This window comes from Mustela lutreola, chromosome 9 (genome assembly GCF_030435805.1).
Source record: "Mustela lutreola isolate mMusLut2 chromosome 9, mMusLut2.pri, whole genome shotgun sequence".
Lineage (NCBI taxonomy): Eukaryota > Metazoa > Chordata > Mammalia > Carnivora > Mustelidae > Mustela > Mustela lutreola.
Window position 1 is genome coordinate 25651269 of NC_081298.1, and position 25215 is coordinate 25676483.

The following is a 25215-nucleotide window of genomic DNA, read 5'->3' on the forward strand; positions in this document are numbered from 1 at the left end:
TTCTCTGTTCACTTTCTTCCCTTTTTTTTTTTTTTTTTTTTTTTGAGTAAGCCTTATACACAGTGTGGGGCTCGAACTCACAACCCCCAGAAGAGTCATGTGCTCCTCACACTGAGCCAGCCAGGCGTCCCTCTCTTCATTTTCTTCATGGTGTCCTAGGCTTGGTGCAAAACTTTTTAATTTTCATGAAATCCAACTTGTCTACTTTTTCTTTTGTAGCTTGTACTTTTGGTGTCATACTTAAGAAACCATTGATTAACCCGAGGACATGAAGACTTAGACCTATGGTTTCTTCTCGGAGTTTCATGGTTTTAGCGCTTACGTTCTTCAGGTGGTTTTCCCATTAAACAGAAAATCTCTGTATGTTGTGTCAGTGCGTAAGTAGGTCACAACATAAAGAACTTCCATTTTCTTTTTTTTTTCTTTTTCTTTTTTTTAAAAGATTTTATTTATTTATTTGACAGACAGAGATCACAAGTAGGCAGAGAGGCAGGCAGAGAGAGAGAGAGGAGGAAGCAGGCTCCCTGCTGAGCAGAGAGCCCGATGCAGGGCTCTATCCCAGGACACTGAGATCATGACCCAAGCTGAAGGCAGAGGCTTTAACCCACTGAGCCACCCAGGCACCCCTTCCATTTTCTTTTTTACAGCTGCATAGTATTCACTTTCATGGGCGGACCCTAGTTTATTTACCTGGCCCTCTGCTAATGGACATTTAGGTTGCTTCCAATATTTTGCTCTCATGAAAATACTTCAGGGAACAGCCTTGACTATAGATAGCCATTCTTCACACATGTGGGTTTATATCAAGGAATAGAATTGCAGGTCCGAGGGCGATATGTTTTTTGGTCCGTAGCGCCCTCCACTCCTGGCAGCAATGTCTAGAATAGGAACCATTAATGAATAACAATGGTTACTGTAACTTGAGTGCTATATACGGACACCGGCATCCCCTCACAGTGACCCTCACTGTCAGATTTGAAACCCACCTTTTCGGTGACCTAAGGTCCACCTCCTGCCCCTCTGACTCCTTCTGCGCCTCCCTGTGCCTTCAGAGTGCCTCGCACCCCTCCCAGAGGGACTCCTGGAGGAATGCACACTCTTCATGTGGGGCCTGGCACATCTCTTTCTAAGACCACGCTCACTTGTGCAGAAGGCAGAGGCTGGCCGGTCACTAGGGAGTCTTGAAGGAGCAACCAAGGTATGCTTGGCACAGTCCCCAGAGGTGAGAAGTGGCCTTTGCTCTCCAGCTGCGTCCCTCCACGTAAGCAAGGCAGCCAAGTCTCAAAGACAGACTTAAGGAGATGTGGTCTGACTCAGGGGCTCAGGGGTGTAGCTGTGGGTCAGGCAAATGTGGGTTCAGTCCTGATTCCTCCCCATATAGCTTTGGGCAAGTTATGTCCCTTCTCAGTGTCTCCGTTTCATCAAGTAAAATGGCATTGTGGGTAGTACCTCCTGGCGTCAGACCCCACTGACTCTATTGTCCTTTTTGGCAAAGTGCTTGTGGGAAATCAGAGACAAGAAATGTGGCGAAGGTGGGGCGCCTGGGTGGCTCAGTGGATTAGGCCGCTGCCTTCGGCTCAGGTCATGATCTCAGGATCTTGGGATCGAGTCCCGCATCGGGCTCTCTGCTCAGCAGGGAGCCTGCTTCCCTCTATCTCCCTCTCTGCCTGCCTCTCCGTCTGCTTGTAATCTCTCTCTGTCAAATAAATAAATAAAATCTTTAAAAAAAAAAAAAAAGAGAAATGTGGCGAAGGATCAGGGAAGTCTTCATGGGGGAGTGGGTAGAAGGGCATTGGAATGGAACTCGGAGGAGGGATGGCTCAGGAGCCAGGTGATGGCATTTCAGGCAGAGGATACCATGGGTGTCCAGGCTACCTTCTTGGAGCAGGACTCCCCAAACCTCATTTCTTCTTGAAAGCAGCCTGGAACAGTGTTTAAGAATGAGAGTTCTGGGGCTGGGCTGCCAGGGCTGGTCTCTGGTCCAGCCACTGATGAGCTGTGTGACCTTGGTCATGCCACTTAACCTCTCTGGGCTTTAGTTTCTGCAACCATGGAAAGGAGTTGTCCATATTTCCTAGGGTTACAGTAGGGAGTAAATGGGTGGGCGCCTGGAAGGCTCAGTCAGTAGAGCATGCGACTCCTGATCTGGGGGTTGTAAGTTTGAGCCCCATACTGGGTGTAGAGATTACTTCAAAAATATTTTTAAAAAAATTTTTTAAAGTAAATGAGTTATTATATGTAAAGCACCTAGACCAGTGATGACACACAGTAAGTGCTTAATGAATGTTAGTTTTTACAAGGAAGAAGGCAAGGCATTAGATTACTCTGTTTCTCAGATGGGAAAAATTAAGGCCCTCTGCAAGTGTGAATGCCCAGTCACTTTGGAGTGACTCAGGGGTTCATTCATTCTTTTATTTGTTCTGTAAATGTTTCCTGAGTACCTACTTTATGCCAGGCTCTGGGAAATACTAGGAATCCAGGCAGTGGTAAACAAGATAGCCTCCACCCCAGAGAACTTCTGACCTGCTCACAGCGTGCCCTTCTGAGGCCAGAAAGGATTCAGGAGTTTAATATGAAGTGTCCAAAACCTGGACAAAAGGATAAGAGGAGTCAAAATGACCCGCTTTACCTCACCCTTCCTATAGATGAAGCAACTGAGACCCAGAATCGGGAAGCAGGAGCCAGGCCTCGGGCCCGAGTGCTGGTGTGGGCCTCTCCCCAGTGCCCTGCAGGCACTGGGACAGGAGGTCAGGAGCAGGGGAGCTGGTAGAAAGCAGCTGGATTCTGGCTATAGCTTAAAGGTAGAGTGAACAGGATTTGCTGGTGGGTGGGAAGGGCGTGGGGGGCGCATGAGAGAAAGCAGGAATCCAGGAGGACTCTAGGGTTTGGCCTGAGCAAGTGGGCATAGAGGTAGTTTCTGCTGTGGGAGAACTGGGGGCTGGCTGGGCAATGGAGGTTGTGGGGGTGGTCCAAACACTTGTTGGGTGGGTGGTTGGATGGGTGGATGGACGGATGGACAGACGCTTTTCCCCGGCCCTCCAGAGGCGCCCTACTCACTCGCTTTCAGGTTTGTCCAGCTAGCCAAATGGAGGCAGAGGAGAGCCTAGGCTGGAGGTGTGACCTCCCCGCCGGAGGCTACAAATGGACGAGGCTCAAGGATCGGGTCCTGAGACCACCAACATCAGGAGGTTCCATCCAAAGTTCAAGGTTTCTCCTTCCATGAAATGTCCCAATTTTTAAGTATCGTGATAAATTTGAAATTTTAATAAATCTCCGCATACCGCCCCCCAAATATGTTCATAGGCCCCGTTTGGCCTATGGCCTGGTTAGGACATCTGGTCTGTGGGTCTGGACTCCGAGTGCCAGGGTCTGAGTCTGGCTCTCCCTTCCCAGCTTGGGTGCCCTTGGGCAAGTGACTTAGCTTCTCAGAGCCTTGGCTTTCTCAACTGTAAAATGGGAACAATAATAGTACTCACCGCCTGGGCTCATAGTAAGGGCTTTCTAGCTGACAGCGAGGATGAAGTGCTATTTGTGATGGATTTTATTGGCGAGCGAGGCGGACGATGCTGAGAAAGAGCATTGGGCTCTGGGGTGGTATCCTGCCTCTCTTGTGACAAGCTCTGTGACCTAGCACCAGGTTTTAGACCTCTCTGAGAAAGAAGTGCGTTGTTTCTGGAGTTGGCCAATGGCCAGCAGGACGGCTGAGGCCTCTGAGTCCTCACCTACCACTCCCGCTCCCTGCCTTCTTCCCTCCAGCCTCACCCACCCACCACCTCCCACCCCTCCACCCTGCAGCCAGAATGGTCTTTCAAAAGCACAAATCTCAGCATGGTCTTTCCCTGCCTGGAGAAAAACCATGTTGGCTCCCTGCTGCCTTTAGGAAAAAGCCCAAGAACCTCAGCCTGGCGTGAGGAGGTGGGCGACCACCCTCACCTCTCTTCTGTCCTCTCACCAACCCTGCTTCCGCCCGGGCGGCACACGGCCCCTCACCCAGCTCTGCCCGCCCACAATCCACCCGCCAGTTCCTGAGCGCTGCCCCTTCCTGGATCCAGCCACTTGCCCCCTGCAGTGACCGATGGCTTCTCCACGGTCTCCCCACATTCCCTCTTACCCTTTCCTCTCTGCAGCCCATTTTCCACAAGCAGCCAGAGGGATCCTGAGAAAAATGCAATTTGGATGGTGTCACCTGCCTGCTTAAGACCTCTCCCTCCGTGGCTGCCTGTTTCTCTGTGAGCGAAGCCTCGAGACCTGGCCCATCTCTCTAGCCACGCTGTACGGTTTCCCCGCTGTCTGCTCCCCATGGCCTCAGGCGCCCGTTGTGGGCCTTTGCACATGCTGCTCCCCTTCCTAGAGGCTTTCCACGCGGCTCCTTCAGGAGGGCCTCCCTGACCACCAACCCCCACCTGCTGGCCCACATCTCGCCCACCTCAGCTCCCCCCTCAGGTACGAATCACCTGTTCGGGAGGCAGGGCCTGGCACTGGTACTCGCCCTTTCTGTTGGCAAAAACGCCACTCACCTTTCAAGGCCCAGCCCGCTGTCATCCTGCCGGGTGAAGCCTTCCTTCTTTAACACAGCCCCATGCCCCAGCCTGTTCTGGATCATTCCCTCCTGGCATCCCCGGCTGGCGGCGGAGACGGCTCCATCCTGGCTTCCTGTGAGCTTTCTTTTCTCTCTTTCTGTCTCCCACACCCAACATTATAATTATCACTGGATGGCGAGCTCCTCAAGGCCCAGGAGCCTCACGGGGAAGGGAGCTCACGGTTATCAAACCAGCGCAGGCCCTGTGCTCAGCACTCTCCTGCATTTTCTGCTTGAATCCTCATGACCCTGTGGGGTCAGAGCCCCCCAGAGTCCCACTTTGAAGAGAAGCCAGTGGAGCTTGGAAGGGGGTTAAGTCACGTGCCCACCGTCACCCACAAGTCTGACACCAAGCTGGAGCCTTTAAGGAGCAAGGGCCATACCGTACGTCTAATGTCTCCCACAGGCCAGGCGCCGGCTGAGGTCTCCTCAGCTGTTTCCACCTCACAGTGCCTTTGCTCCTGACTCCACTGTGTGGCTGGGGGAACCGAAGCACGGGGAGGGTAAGTAACTTTGTGAAGCTCCAGAAGCAGGGCTTGAACCCGCGCTGTCTGGCACTGAGCTGTGGTCGCAGATCTCATGCTGCACTTGCCATCAGATCCTCCTCCCTCTGACCCGCCTGGAGGCTTCTCTGTATCTTGGCACCCGGGACACCTGGAACAGCAGGCAGCCCCCAGGCGCCACTAGTTAGTGAGTGCGTAATGAAGGAGGAAGTAGGTAAGTGGTGGACATGGGACCCTGCCCCAGCCATCCCAGAGTTGTGTCTGGAAGTTCAAAGATGCGGCAGCCCCTCTCCCAGGCTCGGAGCTCCCCCCACCCAGTTGTCCAGACAGCCCCGGGGAAGGACCAGATCCATAAACATGAGGCTCCACTTGGGCGCAGGAGGGGCTCTGGGCACTGTACAAGTCCTCAATATTATTGCCTTATTGTCATTTAAATGGAGCCTGCCTTAAACAGGCCACCCAGTTCTAGCCACCAGCGCTGGACAAAACCCCCATTGAAAAGCCAATTACAATCACTCCATCTAAATTGTCATGGATTTGTATAGAAAATTACATCTCCATTTAGTCCTGAAGCGACGTCCTGGGCATGGACAGAGGGGAGGCTGGCCCATTTACCCCGCCGGCTCAGCGCGGGTGCCGCAGGCAGAGAGAGAGCCCAAGCTGCCGGGGCTCGGCCGGCCTGGGGAACAAAGGCCAGTTTGTGGGGGCCTGGAGAGAAGCTGGGCCTCTCAGGGCGGCTCGGATTCCAGGCCTGGGCCGATGGACCCTGCCCCGCCAGCTGGTCTCCCCTGCTGGCGGCTGTGGCCAGACGAGCTCCTGACAGCCGGCTTGGGGCGGCCCGTCAGCCCTGCCACCATCCAGGGCGGCTGGAGCTTGGCTCCTGTCCACACGGCCGTGAAATGAAGAAGGTTTCACCCGGGGAGCACTGGACCGGGATCCCAAGAGCTCAGATTCATTCATTCTTTCATTCATTCACAAGTTATTAAGAGCCTGCTGGTGGTGTGAGCCGCACAGTAGCGTAGAAACGAGCACCGGCTTCGGAGTATTCTGGGTTTGATTCCAGGTTCTGCCCTCAGTAGCTGTGGGGAGAAGGCTACTTCGATGACTCCTTGAGTTCTGAAGTTGTGGGACACCCACTATGTGCCAGAGGATGGGATAACACAGTCCTTGGTCGTGCCCTTAATGTCCAGAAAGGGTTTACCGTTTTCCAAATGATAAGTGTTCTGAGGGGCACGAACAGGGCCTGACATGGGATTTGGGGACTTGCTGTGTACGTAGGCAGTTCAGAAGGAGCTGGTCCTGCCAAGACACATGGCAAGGGCACTCCAGGCAGACGCAACAGTATGTGTGGGTAGGGGCGCGGGCGGGTCGTGGGGCAGGCTGGAGCAGGGAAGGGAGAGTGTGGCAGTGGACAAGGTCAATGGGGAACCCTGAGGACTCTAGGGGTGCTCCCCTGAACCTCCGTTTCCTCATCTGTAAAAACAGGAACAATGACCTTAGCTGCCACAGCCCGCCAAGGCTCGGGCTAGGATGCAGGAGATTATGTATATGGGCTCTTAGCCTGGCGCTGGGCACAGGATGCCCCTGGCTAACTGAGATAGCCTGATTTGGATGGCGCTCCCTAAGTCTGAGGGCACAGCCCACTCCTCCTACTCCTCCTGGTCCCTTGGGGTGACGGCTCAGGGGCTTTGCATGCATTAGCTCCCAACAGCCCTGTGAGGTGGGGCTCCCAACAGCCCTGTGAGGTGGGGCTTTCACAGATAAGGAAACTGAGGCAGCACCACTGGTCAGCTAATTATTTGTTACTATTTCCCTTATTCCTACTATGGGATACCCAAGGCCTGGCACAGAGCAGATCCCCATGGAGCGTTTGTTGAATCAGTGAACACATCTGGAAAGGGGGTGCTGGGCAAGAGCAGGGAGCTCCAGGGGAGCTTCCTATCTGTGTGCATGTGTGTGAGCATCTCCACAACTGCGTGTGATGGTGGGATTCCAAATGTGACTCCACTGACACTCTCCGATGACTGAGCTCGAAGGACTGTGTCTGACAGTGTCACACACTGGTCTCCTGGAGTCCTTGCCCAAATGTCCGGTGGCTGTGGGGACTCTGTCAGAGTGACTGTGTGTGTGACTGTGTCAGACTGTATGTCACTGCCTACATATGTCTGTCTGGGCCCTCAGGGACACTTGGCACCCTTTCAGGGACGGGTGGACTGGCAGGTCTGGAGGCGACTGTGGGGCGGGGCAGGACAGGCAGGTTCAGAGGTGAAGAGGGCAGAGCCCCATCCTCCCCCACCCAGCCCTGCCAGGCAGACAGGCAGATGGAAAAAACGTTCACACCCCGGGCAGGCGGGCGGGTGGCTGCCCTACCAAGGACTGCTCTGTGCACGGAAAACAAGTTCTTCTGGTATCAGCTCGAGTTTGGCAGGAAGTGGCTTTTGGGTGGCAGGAAGCTGGATTCAGCTCATATCAGCCCCGGCCGAGGGGCAGGAGAGCAGTTATCTGGGGTTAAACAGAGTCACCGAGAAGCGGGGCCCCAACGCCCTGTACCCGATAGAGCAGAGGGCACAGCCCACCCCTCCTGGTCATTTGGGATGATGGGTGGGGAGAGGGAGGCCTTGTAAAGAAGACCTGCTGCCTCTCACGTGCTACTAGGCCCCAGATCCCAGACGGAGCTCCTCCTCCACCTCCTGTGACCCCCATTTAGCAGATGTGCAGACTGAGACTCCGAGAGGCAGTGGCTGGCCTGAGGTCACCAAGACAAGTGGGGAGAAGAGGAGAAGGGAGACTGCAAGAAACGTGTAACTACCTAGAGACAAGAGAAAAACCAGGACAGAGAGCAAAGAGGAGAGGGGAGATGGGAACAGGACAGAGCAAGTAGTTGAAGAAATGCAGAGAATAATGAGACTAGGCCATGGGAAGATTTCTGGGGTGCCCACTGTGTGCCAGGCCCTCCCAGGAACATCACAGCTGACCTTCGGATCCTGATCCTGAACCCATTTCCTAGATAAGGGCAGTGAGACCCCCAGAGCCTTGCCAGCTTAGCCATACCTGGAATCTAGGTCTGATTCCAAAGCCCATGTTCCTTCAGCCCATGCCTGTGCTCGACTTCCAGGGAAGGGAAGCGACTGTACTAAAAGGGGTGCCCAATCTGTTTTCCTGGGTATCCTGTTGCAGAATTCACCCAGTTGGCCCATGGAGAGTCAGGGTTCAAACCTGCGCAAAGTGGCTGCAGAAACCACGTGCTTAACCATGTGATGGGTGTGCCAGAAGCAGGCAGAGAAAGCCAGGGTTCTGCCCTCAGGCTGGGACCCAGAAGGTCCAGTCGCTGATCTGAAGCCCCAGAGCTACACCTGGAGAGAAACCGAATCTCCCAACTCCTGGCCCTGGACACTCTCGGGCCCCTCCAATCAGCCCCCACTGGAGCCCCTAGGGAGTGGGCCACTGGTCCTTCTGTTCTCATCCACAAAGCAGCACCCAAGCTGTTCCCTGGCTAGGATGCTGATTTGAAGCTCAGTTTGTATGTCGTTTGCACATTACTCAGTGCATGTCAGAAGGTACGAACATCTCCCTTCTCCAGAGAGAGCTGCTGGGCCCCCCTGCCCTCCTCCAGACAGCAAAAATGCCAGCCGGCTAGACAGGGAGCTGCGCCCTGGCCTCTGACAGCACCCGCCTGCTGCCGCCTCCCCCATTCCCTCCTGGAGCCAAATTTAGGCAGCTCTGCTACTGAGAGATGGGGAGAGCAGAGGCAGGAAACGGTGAGGTTGGAGGCAGCCCTGCCTTGGCCTGCACAGGGTGGGGTGGCCCCAGGGGTACCCCTGTCCCTAAAGCCCTTGGCCCAGCCTCCCCCTGTCCCTCCTCCCACAGGAATGCAGGCCAGGTTGGGGAACGCAGGGTTCTCAACTGCAGCCCAGGGTGCTGGCTACTCTGGCTATGAGGGAGGAGGGAGAGATGGAGGGAGGGAGGAGGTCATGGCCAGGGCAGTGGGGAAGGGATCAGATAGCCTCCTCCAGCCCCAGACACCGGCTGCCACTGGGGACAGGAGCCTGTTCTGCTTCTCAGCACTTCCTGCCCCTCCTTCATGTGCCCACCGGAGATCTGATTCTGGGGTGGGGGCAGGAGGTACAGCTGGGCCTTTGGGGACTGAAGTCCCCCCAAAGGCTCCACCAGTCTGCTTCCTCCTTGGTCTAGACTTTAACCTTGGTGGTCTTGGTTTTTCTACCTGCGAAATGGAGAGGTTGGCCTAGAATGATTTCCAAGTGGCTACCCATGCCGAGAGCAAGGGTTTCTGGGAGGCCTGATAGAAATTAGGGATGTGGCAGTGGCTTTAGGCCTAGGAGGGCTCCTCACTGATGTGGGATGTGGGTGGGCTGAACAATGAAAGACCTGGGCTGGATTCCCGCCACTAGGAACCTGGGGGTGGAGTTAATAGTGCCCAGTAGCTGGGAGCATGGATCCTGGGGTCTGACTGCCTGGGTTTGAATCCCAGCTCTACCACTCACGACTGGGCAAGTTGCCTCAGCTTTCTGTGCCTCAGTTTCCTCACCTCTGAGATGGGGGTAATAAACCTCCCAGAGCTGCTGGGAAAGTGAAATGAGGCAGTGAATGTTTGGCACACATGAAGTGCACCACGATGCCAGCTACCAGTGTGACTGTTTTGTCTCCCTGAGCGTTTGGGAGGCCCGCGCTCCCCCCCTCCAGCTATAACGGATGTGGATGTGATGGGGAGGCGCTGTAGCTTGATGGTGAAATGGGCATCGGGATGGGGTTCAATTCTGCGTGACCCTGGGCAAATAGCCACACCCCACTGCGCCTTGGGCGGGGAACAGCAGAGGCTCCTACCACACAGGGTCTGTGAGGATTACACAGATCGGTCTTGGCACAGCGCCTGGCACATAGCGGGCGCTCCCTGAAGGGGAGCTGGCCAGATCGAATGGTACCGGCCCGCACAAAGGACAGGTGGGCAGCGTCCCCAGGGGGAGGGGGAGAAGGGGAGGAGGAGGGCGGGGGACGGGGCAGGCGCAGGGCAGGTGCGCAGGGAGTGGGAAGGCGGGGCTGGGAGAGGGGGAAAGCGAGGGCGGGCGCGCGGGCGCGCAGCAGGTGCGTGTGGAGTGGGCGGGGCCCCGCGCAGGCGGGGTCTCCAGGTGAGCGGACGCGCGCCTGGAGGCTGGTGACAGCGGGAGGCGCGCCGCCCTGGCCCATCGCCGGAAAGCGTCCCTGTGTCTTTAACGCCCTCCTCCCCGCGTCCCCCCCCCTCGCCCCCTTTGTGCGCCCCCCCCCAAAGCAGGGCTGCAGCCGTGGAGCCGTCCCCCCTGCACTGACAGCTGGTATCTAATTACTGTGTGAGAATGGAAAGTCAGGCTGTCCCAGCTCCGGGGAGAGGGGATTAACGTCTCCTGCAGAATACACTTCCTCTGGTGGGTTGCCATGGTTACTCTCATTACCTGCCTGCCCGCGAGGAGCCCGCGCGAGCCGCTCCAGCAGGCCCTCCGAACCCGGGCCCGGCGCGCGCGCACCACCCCGCTCCTCCCCGCTTCTCCCCGCCCCTCCCGGACTAGGCGCACGCGCGTGCGCCCTGGGGGGGAGCGGGAGCAGCCTCTCCCCCCGCCCTGCGCCCCGCCCCCCGCCCGAGCAGCTGTCAGCGGCGCGCGCGGCCCGGCCAGCCCCTGCGCGCGCTGTCAACAGTCATTAGCGCGCGGGCCCTCCCCTCCCCCTCCAACTCCCCCTGACCCCCACCCTAGCGCTGGGTGGGGCCCGCACCTGGGGCCTCCGCTCGTTAGCGCGCCCCGCCGCCCGCCGCGGCCCCGGAGGGACCGGCCCGCAGGGCCTCCTTGGCTCAGGACCTCCCCCTTCCACCTAGAAGCCACCCCTCAGCGACCCCATTCCCTGTCCTTGGCCAAGGCTCCCGACGGAGGCGGGTCCCCAGAGTCCTGGAGCGTGCCCCTTCAGAGTAGTAACGACAGAGGTCATTTATGGGTGTCTCGCCCAGGGTGGGCGCTATGTGTGCCCCATTTGGGTTCCTGCAGCCATCCTGTCACATTGTGTCACCTCAACACAGGAGGAGACTGAGGCTCAGGCCAGCTGTTTGGCCAGGGTCAGGGCTGGATTGTCTTCAGGCCTATGACTTCACCCCTGGGGCACTTGTGCCTTGTGGACACCCCCAGGCCACAACCCCAGCCAGGGCCCCTACCCTGTCCTGCCTGACAGTGCCCTTGGCTGCTCTCTCCCTCCCTTCAACTGGGGTCATTGCTCCCTCTCTTGCCAAAAGGGGGACACTTGGGGCTGCTACACCCCTTTCTCTTCCCACCCTCCCTCCATCCTTTCCAGATATTCCAGAGCTAACCAAAAAAAAAAAAAAAAAAAAAAGGGAAAGGAAAAAGAAAAAGAAATATTCAGAGCTGTTGGAAGGATATGGCATCCCTCAAAGGTAGCGCTGTCATTGGGGGGCTGATCCCAGGCATCTTCCTGTGGCCCGGGGTATGCATTTCGGTCCCCAGCGTGATTTGAAAGAAGATGGAGGTTCAGCGAAGCAGAAAGGAGGTCTTGGAATATGTGAGGCCTGTTCCAGATGGCAGGTGCGCCGCGGTGGCGGCTCGGCACTAGCAGTTGGAGATTGTGCACAGGAGTGGAGAAGAGGCAGGTGCTACACTGAGTCCTCAGCGCCTTGTTTATGTATTTATTTATTTATCGGGGGTGTGGTCTCCTCCCTCGCCCATCCCAGCCTCCAGAGCTCATGGCAGCTATGGGTCCCAACATTCTGGTGCAGATCTCTGTTTTGGAGGGTTTTTTTTTATTTATTTATTTATTTTTTTTTTGCCTAGTTTTGGTTTTGGTTTTCAGTGCACAGTAGGTAGTATTTATAACTGAGAGATATTCAGATGTTGTCCTTGTTCTATTTAGGCAATGCCCTCCCCTCAGTCACCCGACTCCCCGGCTTTACAAATGATGACCAGCTTTTCTTGGGGAGTCTAAGAAGGAAATTTCTGGATATTTGGGTGTGGGTCTTCCTTCTGGTTTTCTTCTTTTCGGTCCCTCAGCTCATTGTGGCTTATAAATTTCCTCTCCGCCTCTCTCCTTTCTCTCTGAGAACCATTTGAGGGAGTCTGACTCCTCTCCTTGGGTCTTCTTCCAGCCCTACCGGGAGCTGGAAGGAGACTTTGTAAGAACCACACCCCCCAAAACTGGTACCTGCGCCTGCAAAACCTCAGCCCTGCCTGAATGTATTACAGTGTGGCTTGAGAGGCTAGAGGAACAGCCACAGTTCCAGAAACTGGAAGTTGCATGCAGCTGATATTTGCAGTAACTTTGGCCTGTGATGGCAGCCACTTAGCCTGCTGGCCCCGATAGGATGGAGAGACAGCTTCACATTTGCCTGAGCAATCAGCCCCCTGAAGTCCCGGGCTCCCACATAAGTGGTAGCCAAAGGTATGTCCTCCACTGATGGCAATCTTGTTGATTTTTATGCCTTATCAAGAGCTGGATCTGAAATGCACCAGAAGGGCACATCCTGAGGACTTTCTGTGTGGTTTCTTCCTCTGCCTTAGGAACCCAGTTGAGAAATGTCCCTGCTATTTAGCCACATCCTCTCAATCATGGCCTTGTCGTTGCTGGAAGGCATATGCTAATATGGGGGGGGGGGGAATACTGGCCCCCTGGTGGCCTGAACCGGTGAGCCCACCTTGATAAGTGTGTAACTTACTACCAGCAAGTGGCTTCAAAGTTCCAGCGGAACTGAAATCCATTAGCCATTGGACAGGGGTCTGTTTAATTGGCTTAGGGGGAAAACAGGCAAAGTAGCTCACCTAAGGGAGGCCACCTTGGCAGAGACCTGTCTCTCGACCTGGCCAGGTCTGCTCATCTCCCTCGTCTAGGCCTGAAGCCCTGGGGGTCACAATCCTGCTTGTGCTGAGTGCTCAGATCATTTGAGGAAACTGAGGAAGCCAGAAAAGACCAGTCAAGGGATGACCTGCTTAAGTATTAATTAACTTTGCCAGGGAGAACCTAAAAATCTGGTGTCAGGTTGCTGAGCACTCCTGCCCTTTTTTTCCATAATCTGCATTAAGTCACTGGGCAGGTGTTTTGAATTTATAGTAATGTTGCCCAGTAAGATTCTTTTGTTCCCACCATTAGAAAAATTGGCCTTCAGCTAAGGAGAGGAAAAATATTAATATTAATAGATTAGACCTAGAAGCACAGAGCAAGCATCTATTTAATGAGCCAACGAGTTACCTATCTATGGAGACATTCTAATCAGCAGTTCTCAAAATCCGGTGCATCTTAATCATCTGGGGGAAACCCTAGTAAAACCCCCAGAGAATGAGATTTGGTGGGTCTGGGGTGGGGGCCTGAGAATCTGCATTTCTATCCAGTTCCCAGGTGATGCCGACTCTGAAGGTCTAAGCACCACACTCTAGGACGGCCCTTCTAAATACTGTGAAACATGAGTAGTATGTAAACAGACATTTGGTGATTTCCTCAATAACTTGCAACCTGGCCTTTAGTTTGGAATCCAGATGGGCTGGTTTCAAGGAAGATGGTGATGTCCAGGAAAGGTAGTATGAAATTTTTAAAACTCCATGAAATTTTTACAGCCCTTGTCACGTCTGGTTTTGTTGGCCTGGGTCTGGCTGGCTGTTTTGGAGTTGGCTGGTTCAAAAGGATGTAGTGTGTTGCCATGACAATATTCTTCTCCAAGCAGGAAGGCCCCCGAGGTTGGTCCTGCACAACTGACCATATATTTCTTGTGGCTTTTCCCTTGGGGAGCTTCAGGGTTCCGATCCGTCACTCCTGGTTGGTGTTCCTGGGAATCTAGGGAGAGTCAGGAGGCTCTAGGCCCCCTCTTCACTCAGCCTATAGATGAAGTGAGCTTTCTTTGTCAAACCAAGGCCCAGCTTGCTTAGGGCCGTGGATCAGATTAAGCTAATTTGGGTACAAAGCAGAAGTGGTTGGCAGGGGCATCCCAAGGCCATGGGGAAGGTGCTTTCTGCTCCTTTAATTAGCAGCTCTTGTAACACTGTGTGTGGATTCTCAGCTAAGGAAGGCGTGCCTCTCCTGCAGCACTTAGCATGAAGGTTAGTATCTCCAAGGATGCCAGGCATGGCAGAGATGTCTGTCGCACGTGACTGCCGTGGGATCCCTTTGTTCTCTGCCCAGGGTTCTCCTTGAAGGACAGGCAGATATCCTGGTGTTCTTCCCTTAGGGTGTGGCACACATGGCGTCCAGGTGGCCACAACTCACCAGAGGACAGTTCAAGGTGTGGCTCTGCAGACCTTGTGTGGTTTGCACTGGGGTTGCTACAAGCCGCTCCTTTCCTGTGTATGTCCCTGCAGCTGAGACAGACTAATTCGAGGACCCAGATTTGAACATCAGGGGAGATCACAGTAAATTTTCAAAGAGGGAGTTACTAAAAATGATCCCCGGAGAGTTTCTCTGGGATAATATTATGGTCACATTGGACCAGGTGCAAAGCTGGTGGGTACCCATGTCTGCCTTCGAATGGAGATGGGAGGCTGGGACAGAGGCCCGGCCCTGGGCCGTATATTTTGCTGTTTAATTTGGTTTGGTTAGTTACACGTTGGCTCTAGGAAAATTTATGTCAAGTTTGTGTGACAGCCTTCGTGTGTTACTTAGGAATTAAGCATCTTCTCTGATAGCGGGTATTACCTTGGGGGACCCGTGCTGTAACCTGAATGGATCGGAAGGGCAGGAGCTAAGAGCAGATTCCCTAAACCCAGAATGTCCAAATTCAGTGAGTCCAAAGGGAAGAGATGAACATTGATAAGCCAGATGCCTGACATACGCTCTTAACATAATCCTTGAAACAGCCAACTAGGACGTTTTAGGCCCATTTCCCAGGTGAGGAAACTTGAGATTCGAGAGGTCAAGAAGTAGGGCACCTGGCTGGCTCATTTGGTGGGGCCTGTGACTCTTGATCTCAAGGTTGTGAGTTTGAGCCCCACATTGGATGTAGAGATTATTAAAAAAAAAAACAACAAAAAAAAAGTCAAGAAGTGATCTGCCCAAGGATACCAAGCTGGTTAGGGCGCACTTCCCATCTCACCTACCTAAAATACTGTCTTTCATCAGATTTTCTTCTTTCTCTATTCCCTCCCACCAAACTTTATCTCCCTTTTCCAGAAGCATCTGTGTTCTGGCTTGAAACAGTTTCATGAGCAGAGAGATCTAGTTGCTTTTAAGCAGTTAGACCCATTATTATGCCTCTAGATTAGGATGATCAAGACGTTGTGCAACGATTCACCCCGTTATACTTTTCTAAAATACATTTTTACAAAAGATTTTATTTATTTATTTATTTACTCACTTACTTACTTGGGAGAGGGAGTGTGCATGCCAGCTGGGGGTGGGAGAGGAGAGGGAGAGGGTCAAGCAGACTCCGCACAAAACACAGAGCCCGGTGCGGGGCTCAACCCCACCACCCAGAGACCACGACCTGAGCCTCCAGAGTCAGATGCTCAACAGCCTGAGCCTCCCAGACACCCCTAATATACTTTTTAAATTAAAGCTTAACAGACCTACAGAGAAGTACACAGATTGTAAAGTGTTCAGATTAATGGCTTTTTATAAAATGAACCCACTGGTAGAACAACCACCCAGATTAAGAAATAAAAACCCAGTTACATTTTCATGCTTCCGATCCTTTTCTTAGTTTTTGCCAACGGGAACCTCTGGCTAGACTTATATTCTAACTGGGCTGTCACAATATTTGTCCCCCCCCAACTCCATCATGGCAGTATTGGAAGATCCCCTAAAATGCTGGGTAGTTACAAGTCAGCTAATGAGTCTGTTTGTCACTAGTGAGTCCTCTTTATAGATGGCCCAGGGCTTCAAAGGGGACTTCAGACACCTCCCAGGAACAAGGTAATGGTAACTCCTAAGAGAGTTTAAGAACAGAAGAACAGCTTATCTCATAAGTGAAACTCAGGGAGGCTGAAGAATTTGCCCACAATCTCACATCAAGGAAGCAGGACCAGCAGGCGGCGATTTCTACACAGTGTGCACACGCACGTGCACACACGCTCACAACCCCCCATGCATGTTATCTGAGAAGTCCCCATTGAAATGGATCCTGACTAGGAAGGAAGCCATTGGCAGGAGGGTCTATACGGGGCTGGTGAGGTCACCCCCATGGAGGCTGCCTACTAGCTCTAGGACTTGGCTCCCTCACTTCAGATGCCCGTCTGCTCTCAAGGGGGCCACTGGCAAAAAGACAGCCCTGTTCACCCATCATGGCATGTTGGGAAAGTTGCTGGATGAAACCAAACCCTGTCTATGGCCAGAATGTTCTGTGAGCAGGTGTCCCATTTAGCACCACCTCTCTTTTCCTTGGACTACAAAGACAGAGGTTCCAAACCTGCTCTGCCACTTACCAGCCCCTGTGCCACAGGAGAGTCCTGACCCTGACAACCTCCCAGGCTTGTTGCAACGTTCGGCCCTCTCAGAGCTGGGGGAAACTTTGCAAACGACAAGGCACTCTGTAATCATAATACTTATCCAGAAGGTCCTATGGGCCGGGCAGGCAGCTAAATGCTGCAAGGGTATCTCCTTTACTCCTCTCCGCAGCTTATATGAGAAAGGTGCTTCTCTTAGCCCCATTTTCCGGGTAAAGGACTTGAGGAGTAGAGAAGCAAAGTTACTGCTCCGGATCACACAACCACTTCAGTGATGGGCCCCATGCCGACCGAGGGAGAGTTGATGTCTAAGCAACCTTGCCTGCCTGCCGCTTAAAAGCAGTCAGTCATTTGGTAGCTATTTTTTGAGCCTGTTAAGTATCAGGCATTGCTCTAGGTGTTAGGGAGGCTGCCTGAGCCCACAGACGAAGCCCACACCCTCCCAGAGCTGATGTTCTTGAGCCATGAGCAAGATCCTTTAGGAAAGAATTCTCTGGGAGGTTTGTGTTTTTGGACACTTTTAGAGAGAAGCCCGCCTCCTTTCTCCCCAGTCCTCCCCCCGACACACACACACACACACACACACACACCTGCTTGTTCTTCATTGTTGAAGCCCACCAGAGTTCTCCAATGAGGGAGATGATGGCGGAGAGCCGGGTGTCCCCGAGTCTGTGTGTCTCCGACGCCCTATGAATAAAGACCTCACCAAGCAGTCCACTCCCTAAGGGACCCCAAACTCATCCCCCAGCCTCATGCCCTGCCATTTCCCTGCTCCCACCCAGGGCCACTGGTGGGAGCATGGCAGGTGTCTGCCCAGCAGTAGGACCCCATCTCAGCCCCAGCGCACCTTCTCAGGGCCAGCAGACAGCACTCAGGCCAGCCTGATAAGAGGCTCAGGGGGCCCCCTTGCTCACGAGGCCCTGCCACCTCCACGTGGCCTTGTGTCTGTTATTCTCTGTATCTCCAGACACAAAGGGCCTGGGTCTGTTGCGGGCGCTCAGCTGCCAGAGCGGGGAGGGTGGACAGGGGTGACGAGCTTTTCAGAAAGGCCAGGGTAGAGGCAGGAGTCACCCAGGTGATCCAAGCCGTTCCCCGGGGACCCCAGCCCAGGACCACAGTGGAAGGTTGCTGCTAATTGGCGAGCCCCTGATGGGCTACATCTACTTAGCACCCCCTCCCCAGAGACTTCCAGGATGGTCTTGGCACAGCATGTGATGTGAGAGCTCCCCGCCTGAGTCTGGCACAATCTGTCTGAAATTGTGAACATGGAGCCTCTTGGTTTTTTAATTTGTAGTTTCGTTGTTGTCGTTCCCTGCTCATTGTTTCTGGGAGATTGGTATCAGTGGCTACCCTGACTCTGGTGCCCCCAGCCCTGGGGCCCTCTCAGCAGGCTCCTTCCACGCCCCCGGCCCTCCAGACCTACCACTGGAGGCCTTGCGGGTCAGGGAGCAGCACCATCCCTGCCCCCCCCCCGCCCCGACCCTTTGCCAGGCCTCAGGGCCCAGCTCTCGCCCCGCCATCATCCCCGCCACTGACACAGCTTGTCCGCCCTGTCGCAGGGGGCAGATGGCCTGTCGGAGCCGGAGGGCATCTCTCTGAAGCGGGTCGCTGTGGTGGAAGATTTCTTTGACATCATCTACTCGATGCACGTGGAGAGCTCGGCGGAGCCAGGCAAAGCCCCCAAGCACGCTGGGCAGAAGAAAACCTACCGAGCGGTGAGATGTCTGTCTCTGGGCCTCTGCGGGCAGCCCCGGGCCTTGGCAGGAGGCCACGGGCTCCACACATGTTGGGCGGGGGCAGGGCAGGGAGCTGAGGCGTGATGAAACGGCCTTTGGGGACCCAGGGGGGCACAGGGCAAGGGCACGGCAGCCAGAGATGGCTCAAGGGGGGCGAGGGGGCGGGTTCTGTGGTCTGAGCACAAAGGAGAAGCAGGTTGAAGGGGGTGAGGGAGGGAAGGCAAGAGATGAGGGCAGGAGCAAAGCCCTCCTCTTCCCAGTTTCTGCTTCACTTATTCCCTCCCCCCAGCCCCCTGCAGCCGGCTCTGGGACTGTGGGGGTAGGGGTGGCCAGATAACAAGGCTCGAAAGAGTGAATGCTTCCATGGCATTTACCATGTGCCAGGCCTGCCCCTAAATGCTTCCTGAGTGTGTGAGTTCATTCTGTTCCCTACCCCAGTGTGAAGTCCGGACTGGAAGTTCCCCAGGGGAAGTCTGGGGACATGGGCCCTACCTCCAGGGAGATCACAATTCGACTTGGGGTGGGGAGGCAGAGAGCAAAACCAAGACATGAGAACCAGAAATGTCTCCAAGACTAGCTTTGAGGGAACAAGAACCCCCAGGGCATTCCGCAAAGGCGTCTCTAGACACTGACGTTCAGTGCTAAACCAGGGGGCGCTTCATGGAGAAGATGGCATATAAGCTGGCATTCTAAGCTTGGGTAGGCAGAAGGGAGCTGAGACGGTGGGAAACATCACACATGGGGAGGTAGAAGAGACGGGGGCCAGAGCAGGAGGGTCCTACCTGGGTTCTGTTCCCATCCCCCTGTTCACTGCCATTGCCACGACTCAGGCAGAGCTCTGACCCCGGGACCCACCACTAAGTCAGTAAAGCCAAGCACTCTGACCACTAAACCAGTAAAGCCAAACATCTCTTGGGATAGAGGCACTATGGTCCCATTTTGCAGTTAAGGAAACCAAGGCCTGAAAGTGGATCTACCTGTCTAAGGTCACATAGCACTTCAGTGGCCGTCAGCTGGTATCCTCTTGTCTCCTCTGTGTTGACGCTCTCTCTCTGGCTTCTTAGAGAACTGCCCCTCTCACCGGCCTTCCCCACCCAATGCAGCTGTGAACTCCAACCCCACCCCCACCCCAACCCCCAAGGTCTTCCTATAAATAGCCTTGGACTGCTGTGGAGGTGGCCTGTATATTTTCCCATATGGCCTTGTTTTTTTAAAATTCCAACCATCTGGTTTGTCCTTGTCCCCAGAAGGTGGCCTTTGCCCTAAATGAGTCTTATGGATGGACCCATGTGCCCAAGAACCTCAGAAGATGAGGGGCTGGGCTGAGGGAGGCTGGAGATGATTCTACCACCCGCCCTCCCCCTCCTGCTTCTCAGTGCATGTGTGATGGAACAGGGAATCCTGAAGGTCTTCCCCCCAGAGGGTCATAGATGAAGGGAGAGATGCCTGAGCCAGAGCCTTTGTGGCCCCTTGGTATTCATGAGACGTAGCACATCTTCTCAGTGTTCAGTCTGCCGGTGCTGGGCAGTCTAGCACCTCCCAGCCACAGCCCTCTGAGCCTCTGGACCAGGGGTGCATATATGAAGCCGGGGCTCCTGTGTTCTCCATTTTACAGATGAGGAGACTGAGGCTCAGAGGGACTCATAATCTGCCTTGAGGTCGCCCTACTGGTGTTCAGAGCTAGGCTGCTGGCCCCAGAGCCCATGCCCTGGCCAACTCCCACTCCTGCCTCTCTATAAACCCCGCTGTGGTCAGCTAGTAAGCCCGATGACTTGCTGTTGTCAAGGTAAATGGGCTAGGGCCAGCCAGGCCACTTGATTTCCCTGGTCTCCTTGATGACCAGCACCCAGCCCCGTGCCACAGGCACTCCCAGGGTATTTATTTACTTATTAATTTTAAGCTTTATTCATTTGAGAGAGAAAGAGAGAATGAGTGGGGGAGGGGAGGGCCAGAGGAGAGGATCTCAAACGACTCCCTGGTAAGCGAGGAGCCCTGAGCCTGAGCCCTGATGCCGGGCTCCATCTCACAACCCTCAGGTCATGACCTGAGCCCAGAGTCAGAGGCTTAACACACTGGGCCACCGAGGGCCCCCTCCCTGGGTATTTCGGAAGGCAGGGTCTGCAGCCTCAGTGCTGTAGAGAAGGCAGGGCTGGACTGGTCCCACCAGCCTCTGTGTCCCTGGGCCAAGCGGACGTCCAGCCCTTTGCTCTGCACTTCCTGGCTTCTCGTGCATATGCCCGCCGCGTGCCCCACTTCCCGCTGCCCAGCCTGGAGCTGGCACATGACTGGCAGCGGGCCAGCTGGGCTGCGCACAGAGCTGGAATTTCAGCAGCAGGGCCAAGGCTGAGTGGAGCAGGCCAGGGCCCTCCTGCCGTGGGTGTGAAGGCCAAGGGGGCTGCTGCACCTCCCTCCTCCCCGGTGTGCCTCCTCTCCCTTCCCCCTCCTCTTCCCCATCTGTCACCCTTCTCTTGCCACCCTTTTCCTTTTTTGGGGGTGGGGGTGGTGCCTGGAGGCTTTTGTCCCCCTTCTTTTCATCTGATCCCATTTTCCTCAACCCAGGCCTAGCTCTTCAGTCCCACCCTGCCCTCCTGGGAAAGAGCCCCCAAGGAAACTCTGTGCCGCGACGGCCACAGAGAGGCTGAGCCTGGCACCGTGGGGTTTGCATCGGGCCCCTGGCTGCGGGTTTTTGGACTTTTCTCTGTGTGTTCTGCCAGACCTGAATCCTGGGACTGCCTTGCCATCTCTAGGCCACTGGGGGCCTTCCAGATTCTTACAGGCCTGAGGTGCCTGCAGGAAACAGGGGCTGGAAGGGAGATGGGCAGACTTGTTCAAGGGCATTAAAGGAGGCACATTCTTCTGTGGGAAAAGGAAGCTTCTGGCACCCACCACTATCCAGCAGTAGATCAGAGAGAGCAGGTAATGAGCTTTCTGAAACTGAGGGTATGAGCCAGGGATAGATGGCCATTTACAATGGGTAATGCAGGGCATTCCCATTAGGGGCAGGAAGTCCCTGCCATACTTTGCCTCTGATGCAGTGTGACCAGGCGATCCAGAGGATCCCCAGGGGGGACTTGCCCCCGCCCGCAGGGTCTGGGGAGGGTTCCAGGTGGTTCTACAAATTCCCTGATCCTACACAGAGGACAGGTCCTTTTTCAAGGGGCTTATTTTGGAGTCTGTACCCATCTGGGTTGGAGCAAGCTCCTTGCTTCCTTCCTCTCTCCCGGGGTGCTGGTAGGCTGGGTTGAGCGGCAGAGTCTGGATCTGGCCGCCCAGACCACATTGGAGTTGGGGCCAGATGTGGTCAGCAGCTGCTCCAGGCCCACCACGTGCTAATCCACCGCAGGGCAGCAGGAGGATCTTGTAAAGTGGTGCAAATCCCCCCAATTGGCCTCATCTGTCCTTGTCGGCCCTGGAGCTAGGGAGCGAAAATGGGGCCTTACAAGTCAACGACTCTGCAAATAGCTTCTGCTCTCCCTGCCCGGGAAATCTCCCTTCAGTTTTACCACCGGGAAAAACGCGAAAGGTCTCAGTGTCCAGGCAGGAGGCCCCAAGTGCAAGGCAGCAGGCTGCTGGGGGAAGTGGGGTGGGGGCAGGGGTCCTGGGGCTTCCCTTCCTTGAACACAGCAGCTCTGTCTTTACCTGTTTCACATTTTGGCTTCACACAAGAGACTATTTCCAGAACTGTGTCCGGAGCTCCAAAACTATCCGAAAACCAGCCGCCAATTGACTAGGGAGGGCATCGCAAGGATTGTCCTCCTCCTCCTTTCAGCTCGTCCTGGGGGCCTGTGGCCTTGGACCTCTGTGTGGTGGAACAGGAATGGAGGTCCCATTTCTTATGTGGACAAGCCAGGAGAGTGAAGGCTGAAGGCCCCACAGGGCCCTCCCTCCATGCCGGCCTCTACAGCAGCATGGAGCTGGGCAAGCCTCTGCCTCCCCAACTGACTCCCCCCACTCACCACCTGTTCACGAGGCTACAGACCTTCCAGCCCCCCAGGGCAGGGCTTCCAAGGGCTTCTCCCCCAGCCTTCTCCAGTCCACCCCACCTGCTCCTGTGCGGCCGGAAGCCACATGCCCAGTGCTCCCTGCCCCGTGGCCCGCCAGCCAGCTTGGCACACTGCTGGGATCCCTGCCAAGGCCAGGAGAGCTGGGGCTGCCACTCTGGTCCCCTGGGCCGGGCCCTCTCTGGGAACTGCCCCTGGATCCTCCTCGGCGGGTCAGGTGGCAAGTGGGGCCTCTGCCTGTGCTGCCGGCCACCCTTTCCAGAGCAGCCAGGTCAGGAAGGGCTTCCTTGAGCGCTGGAGAAATGACTTCTCTGCCCAGCAGCCGGTGAGCTCCGCAGAGCGAAGTCAGGCTGTTCCTATGGCAGCAACTTCCCTCCTTTCCCAGCGGACTGTGACGCTCCCCAGGTCCTCAACTCATCCCGGAGGTCTGACCTGGGACGCCACACCTTGCTGTGCCTCGGTGGCGGCAGCAGGGCTCACCTGTTTGCCCAGCTCAGCCAAGGTCCCGCTCTTTGCCTGGCAGACACCCTGCACCCTTGCCTCTTTACTCCTGCCGCTATCGGCCCTTCAGGCCCAAAGGCCTGAGAGGGACATGCCACCCCTGAGACTTCCAGGCAGGTTGGGCTGGGAATGAAGATGTCTCTGTGTGTGGCAGGAAAGCCCCCATCCCAGAGCCCTTAGACCTGAGGAGGACGGGCCGCCTGCCCTCCCATCCACCAGCTCCAATCAGAGCGCAGGGCTTTGCCCTTGTCCCTGACCTCCAGAGGAAGGCAATCAGACAGGGAATTTGGAAGGGAGATAACTCATCAAGGAGCCTGCCTGCTCCGCAGAGCATCAAATCAGCTGAGAAATAACAATTGTGTCACCAAAATTAACTCTGCCTTTGCAGCCGGCCACCAAGCAGGGGTGGCCCCCGAGCTCCACAGACCAGCTAAGCTGAGGGCACAGCCTGAGCTGGTCCTCTGAGGGCCTGGCCATAGCCCTGGGACCCTGCCCCGCCCTCCTGCCCTCCCTCCCCAGCCCCAGCCCCCCATCCACTCCGCCCTACCCTGCTCCACCTCCTGACCACCACAGAGATGGCACAGGGCCCTCGTGCATCCCAAAGGAGCAGACCTTGTGCTGTCCTGGAGAGCAGTCCCCTCCCTCCGTGGGCTGACCAGAGCCCTCGGCCAACTTTCCCCGGCTGGGCTGCAGGGAGGATGGTGGAATGCTGGGGTGATGCTGCCCCTTAGTGGAGAGGAGCGGGACGGCCTGGGCTCTGGGAAATGGGCGAAAACCAGCAACTGGGCAACTACCAGTCTCAGCCAGCGAACCCAGGCCTAAGAGGCCACCAAACCAGGGCAAGAACGTTTCCCGAAACCCAGAGCAAGAGGGTACATCTGGGCTTCTGGGCCCACACCCCCTCCTCCACTCCCAGCCTGTTTCTTGTATTCCCTTCCACCTACTTCTCCTCCCATCCCGAGTCCCTGGCTAGGTGAGGCCCCCTGGAGGCAGTCCTGGCTCGGTGTGTCCTGAAGCATTGGCTTTAGTCTGCCACTGCCTCTCACAAGCTGTGTGGCCTTAGGCAAGTAGGTCGACCTCCCTGGGCCCTGTGACCTCACCTGGAACGTGGGCGTCCTTAACAGCGTTTCCAGTTTGAAAATTTGTCATCAGACGCTCACAGCGCTCCCTAAAATGTTCTCTATCTGTGAATGACTGCAGGAAAGACCTTTTTAGAACCTCGGGTTCCGTCCATAGGCCCAGAGCTGGTAAATTCATGGGTCTCGGTTTATCCATCCGTAAGAATGGAAATTGTTTCACCCTCCCCTAGAGCAATGTTCATATACTCATTTTTCAGCAGCAACAATTAAATGCTCTGAGAGGAGTATTACTTATTAAAACATAGGTTAGATAATGTTTCGTTGTTTGTGCTTTCTCAATTTCTAACTCTTTTATTCAACATTTTTTTAAAAAAGTGGTTTTCCATAAGACTACTAACTCATTTCCATGGCTAAGAACTGAGGACACCTGTTCCTTGCTCCTCGAATCCCTTCCCTTTCTTCAAGGGCCAAGCATCTGCCACCAGCACACAGATCTTGGTGACCTGGTGACCAGGCGGCCTCCCCCGGTCCCATATAATGAGCAAACCTTTTCTGTCCTCAGATTGCGGAGACCTATGCCTTCCTCCCGCGAGAGGCCGTGACCCGGTTCCTGATGAGCTGCACCGAGTGTCAGAAGAGAATGCACTTTAACTCCAACGGCCTGGAGCCCAAAGGTAGGGGAGGAGGCAGGGGATGCTGGTGGCTCTGGGATGCTGTGCAGGGAGAGGCCCTCTTACCAGCAGGGCCCGCCCCTTGCTGGCACAGACAGAAAAGTGCATGGCCAGTGGTTGTCACAATTCCCAGAGGCCAGTGTGGGTCCCTGCCCAAAGACCCTCATTTTTTTGTTGTTGTTGTTTCTTAACTGTAAAAAAATGTCAAGTTTCCTTGAAAAGCAAATGGTACGTTCCTACTGCCCATCAAGACCCTCTTCTCCTACTGAGGTTCCTGATGGAAACAGATCATCTCGCCCTCTTCCCTAAGTTCCTTCACTCTTGTCACCCAGATCTCGCCCTGAGCGGTGTCCTCATGGGTCTGGTCGCACTGACCGGTCTGTGAGCTCTCAGGAGACAGGGGCACGCCTCTTGCCACCTGTGCCTTTTTACCCTCGAGCCCCACACCTACCGATAGGAGGTCCTCCCTGAGTGTTCCTTCCCTCCCCACAAACAACCAGGGAATCTGTGGGGATTACTTAGAATTTAAATGCCCGGAGCACTTGTGACCAGCCGAAGTGGGTCCCTTGGACAGATGTCCATACCCTCCAAATCAACAAAGCTCAAATAGATGATGACAAAGAAATCATAGCGTAGGTGTCAGGTGGGGTGTTTTTCTGTTTTGTTTTGTTTTGTTGTGGGTTTTTTGGGTGGTCTCCAATGCCCGTGAATGACTGACACCAGCTGACAGACCAAAT

The 25215-nt window shown here is 55.1% G+C and overlaps 1 protein-coding gene across 1 annotated transcript in view; it reads left to right on the top strand.

Moving 5' to 3' along the window:
* NOL4L (nucleolar protein 4 like) overlaps positions 1-25215 on the top strand; it is a 131195-nt gene that overhangs the window by 31671 nt on the left and 74309 nt on the right. The window contains exons 2-3 of the mRNA XM_059133570.1: positions 18050-18205; positions 24370-24481. Coding sequence (XP_058989553.1) covers positions 18050-18205; positions 24370-24481 — 268 coding nt within the window. The remainder of the gene's footprint in view (positions 1-18049; positions 18206-24369; positions 24482-25215) is intronic.